General features: G+C 46.6%; 1 protein-coding gene across 1 annotated transcript in view; it reads left to right on the top strand.

Moving 5' to 3' along the window:
* The first annotated feature begins 1008 nt into the window (after positions 1–1008).
* MOGAT2 (monoacylglycerol O-acyltransferase 2) overlaps positions 1009–6000 on the top strand; it is a 35562-nt gene continuing 30570 nt past the window's right edge. Inside the window, exon 1 of the mRNA XM_035116385.3 lies at positions 1009–1159. Coding sequence (XP_034972276.1) covers positions 1066–1159 — 94 coding nt within the window. The 5' untranslated portion in view covers positions 1009–1065. The remainder of the gene's footprint in view (positions 1160–6000) is intronic.

Below are 6000 nucleotides of genomic sequence, written 5' to 3'. Positions count from 1 at the left end.
TGATCGGCAAGCCCAAGAGGTTCAGTGGTTTAGACCACAGCGCCACCCGCATCAAACTGGTGGTAACACCTTGAACGTGGCACAGTAACAAATCGGCAAAAAGTGCAGGTCACTGAGCACAGGTGTTCTAGGCAGACAATGCATAGGCAGTAATAATAATAATAATAATAATAATAATAATAATAATAATAATTTATTATTTATACCCCGCCCATCTGGCCAGGTTCCCCCGGCCACTCTGGGCGGCTTCCAACAAAACATTAAAATACAGAAATCAAACATTAAAAGCTTCCCTAAACAGGGCTGCCTTGAGATGCCGTCTAAAGGTCTGGTAATTGTTCTCTTTGACCTCTGGTGGGAGGGCATTCCACAGGGTGGGTGCCACTACTGAGAAGGCCCTCTGCCTGGTTCCCTGTAACTTGGCTTCTCGTAGCGAGAGAACCACCAGAAGACCCTCGGCACTGGACCTCAGTGCCCGGGCAGAACGGTGGGTGTGGAGACGCTCCTTCAGGAATACTGGACCGAGGCCATTTAGGTAGGCAAACTAAGGCCCGGGGGCCGGATCCAGCTCAATCACCTTCTAAATCTGGCACACGGATGGTCCGGGAATCAGCGTGTTTTTACATGAGCAGAATGTGTGCTTTTATTTGAAATGCATCTCTGGGTTATTTGTGGGGCATAGGAATTCATTCATCCCCCCCCCCCAATTTAGCCCGGTCCCCCACAAGGTCTGAGGGACAGTGAATCGGCCCCCTGCTGAAAAAGTTTGCTGACCCCTGGACTAGAGGCTCAGTGGTTTAGACCACGAGCTGGACTAGACAGGCCTCTGCCGGACTCTCTCTGAGCATTGGCTTGATGGCTCGGCTACCTTTCTTAAATCAAAGTTTCCTAATGCGCACAGGAACACTCGATCCACTCCATGGCATGGGCCTAATCCACTCCCACATTAATTGCTCCCTACGTACCACTCCTTTGATTCTGCGTCAGCAAAGACTTTGCTCTTTCCCTTTCCTTCGCTCGTTTGCGGAGATCCCTTTGCCGTGCAGTTTGCAGCCACGCGCCGCAATGAAGGTCGAATTTGCTCCCCGCTCCATCCCTTTAGAAAGGAGGCTCCAGACTGCTTCCGTCCTCCAGTGGGTCTTCAGTTTCCTGGGTCTAGGTAAAAAAAAAAAAAAAAACCCTACTAAATATTTGATTCAAGTAGGTAGCCATGCTGGTCTGCTGTAGTCGAAATAAATCAAAACAATTCCTTACAAAGATCGTTAAACACTCTGCATCCACAAAAAAGCTTAGATCTAAAGCTGCTACATTATAATTTTTAAATTCTTTTGGAAGGATTTTTTTAAAGGCTTTCTTAGATCATAAAACTTTTTTTGAAGACTTGATTCTTTTAAGGGAGTTTTTAGGTTTCTAAGAAGAGTCTTTTTAACTATCTTCTTAAAGAATTGTTTCAATTTATTTCGACTACTAAATCTACTCAGAAGTCAGCCCTACTTGAATTCAGCGGGTTTTGCCTCGGTGAGTGGGGTTAGGACTGCAGCCATAGCCGTTCTGCTTAACTAGCTCACAACAACAGGTGGGAACAGGGCAGCGATATTATTGGATAGAGTCCCATGAAGTCCTCTAAATGAGCTTCTCTTCACCCATAGGAGATGGAGAGGTTTGTATTCCTGACTCGGTGGCAACAGTTTGAATGGCAGCCTTTCTGTGCCGCCGTATGCAAACAGCAAGATCTGTAGGTTTCTTACTGGCAAAGAGAATTAGGGCACAGATTTGTATCACATTTATAGGTGCTAATCTGTATTTGCAGATGCCTCTGGAAGATCAAAGTGGTGCGTATCTGGGGTAGCACTATTCTTAAGGTATATTTGTTTATACCCCACCCGTGCTTTGCAGTGCACTAAGGCACCCTAAGCAAAGGTGGATTTCTTCTCTAGCTAGGGCAGCGATTTCCAAACTTCTCATGTCGGTGACATGCGTCATTTTGCGACACAGTAATAGCAAACCGGTGGTTAAACTTCTTCTTCTTTGGCGATCGCTCATAGTCAAGTAAGATTGTCTTCCATAAACACTGTTTTAACAGTGAGTCCGTAAGTGACTGTGGAGGCCAATTCTGGATCCACACGTCCTTCCACAGTGGGGACATTGTTTTCCGGGTGGGAGTTGATCACGGTAAGGGTTTGCCAAGCGTGCCTTCCTCTTATATGGTGTTTGCTGCTCTGAGCCCGGCTCTGGCTGGGGAGGGCAAGGTACAAATAAATTATTATTATTATTAGCACGTTTCTCCCTTTCGAGCGTCTTCAATGACACCTTTGGTAAAGGGTCTTCTCCAACTGGAGCGCTTGCAGGCCAGTGTTTCCCAGTTGTTGGTGTTTATGCTACATTTTTAAAGATTTGCCTCGAGAGAGTCTTTAAACCTCTTTTGTTGACCACCGGCATTACGCTTTCCATTTTTAAGTTGGGAATAGAGTACTTTCTTTGGAAGACGATCAGGCATCCGCACAACATGACCAGACCTCTATCCATCCCCTTGAGGATCATAGGGAACATTTGTATTACACACCAACACACTAATGTGTTGTGATGCACAATTTGGAAATCTCTGAACTAGGGGCCGCCACGCCTGCTTGTTAGGGGTTCCCAACCCCAGCTTCCCCATTGCCCTTCCCCACTGCTACCCCTTTGCCCAGTACAATTTTTTAATTAATTTTTTCAAACATTTTCACAAGGATCTTTGTATCATAACATTGTTTTATAAATGGGCTTCCCGTCCCTGCAGTGTTTTTACTCAAACCTTCCCCATAGAATCATAGAATCATGGAGTTGGAAGAGACCACAAGGGCCATCCAGTCCAACCCCCTGCCAATCAGGAAACACCATCAAAGCATTCCTGACCTCCAAAGAAGGAGACTCCACCACACTCCTTGGCAGCAGATTCCACTGTCGAACAGCTCTTACTGTCAGGAAGTTCTTCCTGATGTTTAGGTGGAATCTTCTTTCTTGTAGTTTGAATCCATTGCTCCGTGTCCGCTTCTCTGCAGCAGCAGAAAACAACCTTTCTCCCTCCTCTATATTCCCCACTGCATTATATGATATCTATTACAAAAAGGTTTCTCTATTACCATTATTCTATCGTTTTTCTTCCGCTGCTTTCATCTCGAATCCTGCCCGCGATTTCATTTGACTATAGTGGTCTGTTTGTTTTAATAGTTCGCGAAAGGTCTCCATCCTTCTAATTGAAAGTTCCTCATTTCGCTGTCAGCGTCACCATTTCTGCATAGTCCTATGCCTTCAAAAGCCACACTCCATCGCTTCTCGGCCTTTTGGCTAAGATCAAAAGCCACACTCCTCCTCCTTCGTTGCAACCTGCTCTTCTTTCCGTTTCCGTGCATATAATATTCTGGCTGCTGTTGTCACAGACAGAACCCTCTCTCCTTTACACCGCGCCCACCCGCTCGCTTATCCCACCACAGCTCACCCCGCCCCTTTTTGCTTCAGGCCCCTCCCACTACCACCCAGAGTCCCCACCGCTTTTAAAGGAAGGTGATGGCACTTCACACAGCGGTTTGCTAAACCTCCATGTTAAGGCCCTCCGCCCTCCCTTAAACTTTGCTGCAGGTGCATTAAACAGGTTTGCTAAACCACAGGATGCTAAATGAGATTAATACTGTAATAATAATATTTATTTATTTATTTATTTATACCCCACCCATCTGGCTGGGTTTTCTCAGCCACTCTGGGTGGCACCCAACATAATAATAATAATAATAATAATAATAATAATAATAATAAAGTGATAAAACATCAAACATTAAAAACTTCCCTAAACAGGGCTGCCTTCAGATGTCTTCTAAAAGTCAGATAGTTGTTTATTTCCTTGACTTCCCTAAACAGGGCTGCCTTCAGATATTTTCTAAATGTTATATAGTTACTCTTCTCCTTGACATCTGACGGGAGGGCGTTCCACTGGGAGGGCGCCACTACCGATAAGGCCCTCTGCCTGGTTCCCTGTAACCTCACTTCTTGCAGGGAGGGAACTGCCAGAAGGCCCTCGGAGCTGGACCTCAGTGTCAGGGCAGAATGATGGGAGTGGAGACGCTCCTTCAGGTATCCTGGGGCGAGGCCGTTTAGGACTTTAAAGATCAGCACCAACACAACACTTTGAATTGTGCTCGGAAACGTAGTGGGAGCCAATGTACCACTGTTATGTGATCTCGGCGGCCACTCCCAGTCACCAGTCTAGCTGCCACATTCTGGATTAATTGTAGTTTCCAGGTCACCAGAGCATGCACCACTCTGGAGAGACAGTCTGATGAACAACCTTCTCTGATGTTCTTCTCTACCGTGGCCTTGTGAGAGAGATGGAGGAGGAGATGATGGAGGAGGAGGAGAGGGCAAATAAGGGACTGGACCGGAAGTAGCGCTGCCGCCATTTTGGAACTGGGCGGAGCATGCTCAGAAGCTACTTTTGATGCTGCTCTGCCCTGTTCCAAAATGGCCGCCGCACCAGAAGTCGCGCTGCAGCCATTTTGGAACTGGGCAAAGCAGCATCAAAAGTCACTTCTGAGCATGCTCCACCCAGTTCCAAAATGGCCGCCGTGCCAGAATAAACCGGGGGGAAACAAAAAAATCCGGTTTTTCAGCTGGGAACAGCCGGAAAAATGGGGGTTTCCCAGGGAATACGGGAGACTTGGCAGCTATGGTCCTAAGTGGCCAGTAGACCACTTTTTGACTGTGAGTTTAGACAGTTGGAAGTTAAGAATCTGATACCTCATCGTAGAGGAAGAGCGTTCATTCTGGTGCAACAGAGCAATGTTTCACGCTGGCCAATACTGAGTGGTGGGGAGAGGAGATGCTTGCAGTTTCCAAGGCGACAAGTTAGGGAGAGGAAAGTAGTGGCTTAGGAAGCTCGTAGGAGTACGGGGTGTTTTCCGGAGGAAACGGAATGAGGCAGCAGGGGAGAAAACAAACCGAACAATGGATGGAATCAGGTGGATCTAGCCCAGGATTGTGATCTGAAGCATGGGTGTGCTACCGTGTTTCTCCAAAAATAAGACACCGTCTTATATTATTTTTCCTCAAAAAACCACAAGGTGGCTTATTTTCAGGGGATGTCTTTTTATTATTATTATTAAGTATGGTACAGTTTAACCTACAGTTTAGCTTACAAGGTTAAACTGCCTATCATAGAATCATAGAATCATAGAATCATAGAATCGTAGAGTTGGAAGAGACCACAAGGGCCATCCAGTCCAACCCCCTGCCAAGCAGGAAACACCATCAAAGCATTCCTGACTGATGCCTGTCAAGCCTCTGCTTAAAGACCTCCAAAGAAGGAGACTCCACCACACTTCTTGGCAGCAAATTCCACTGTCGAACAGCTCTTACTGTCAGGAAGTTCTTCCTAATGTTTAGGTGGAATCTTCTTTCTTGAAGGGCTTACATGGCTTATTTTCGGGGTATGGCTTATTTTCGGGGTATGGCTTATTTTCGGGGTATGGCTTATTTTTGGAGAAACACGGTAGGAAGCCCGCGAACGGGTCTCAATGATGGCCTGTCCAGCCCTGGATGTCACCACTAGGCAACACATTTTTTGCCTGCGCGACCAGCTGGCCGTCGGGGCTTGCAAAGCCCATTCAGCCCAGCTGCGTCATTACCTGCCCCAAACAGCTTGGGATCAGGATGCTTAGAGATCATCTCCCCCCCCCCCTTATATGCCCTTGCGATGAAAGTATCCCTCTCTATTACTAAAATGCGGCACAGGAATCCAGAGGTGAAGCCACCCACCCTCTTCTCCCACCGCCTCTGAATAAACCCCTTTATTCTTGTGGGTTTATAAGAAAAGAGACTCTCCTTCCAGCTCACGTGGCCTGGTATATATGTATATATATATAAAACAACTCTAGGCTGTTTGATAGAATAACCTCCTGCCACCAGTAAAGGGTCTGTCTTGGCTTGATTCCCCTTACTGCAAAAGTTTGCCCTTTCTTTCCACGCTGG

This window comes from Zootoca vivipara, chromosome 4, assembly GCF_965207765.1.
Source record: "Zootoca vivipara chromosome 4, rZooViv2.hap1.1, whole genome shotgun sequence".
Classification (NCBI taxonomy): domain Eukaryota; kingdom Metazoa; phylum Chordata; class Lepidosauria; order Squamata; family Lacertidae; genus Zootoca; species Zootoca vivipara.
This window is presented reverse-complemented; position numbering and strand designations above follow the sequence as displayed.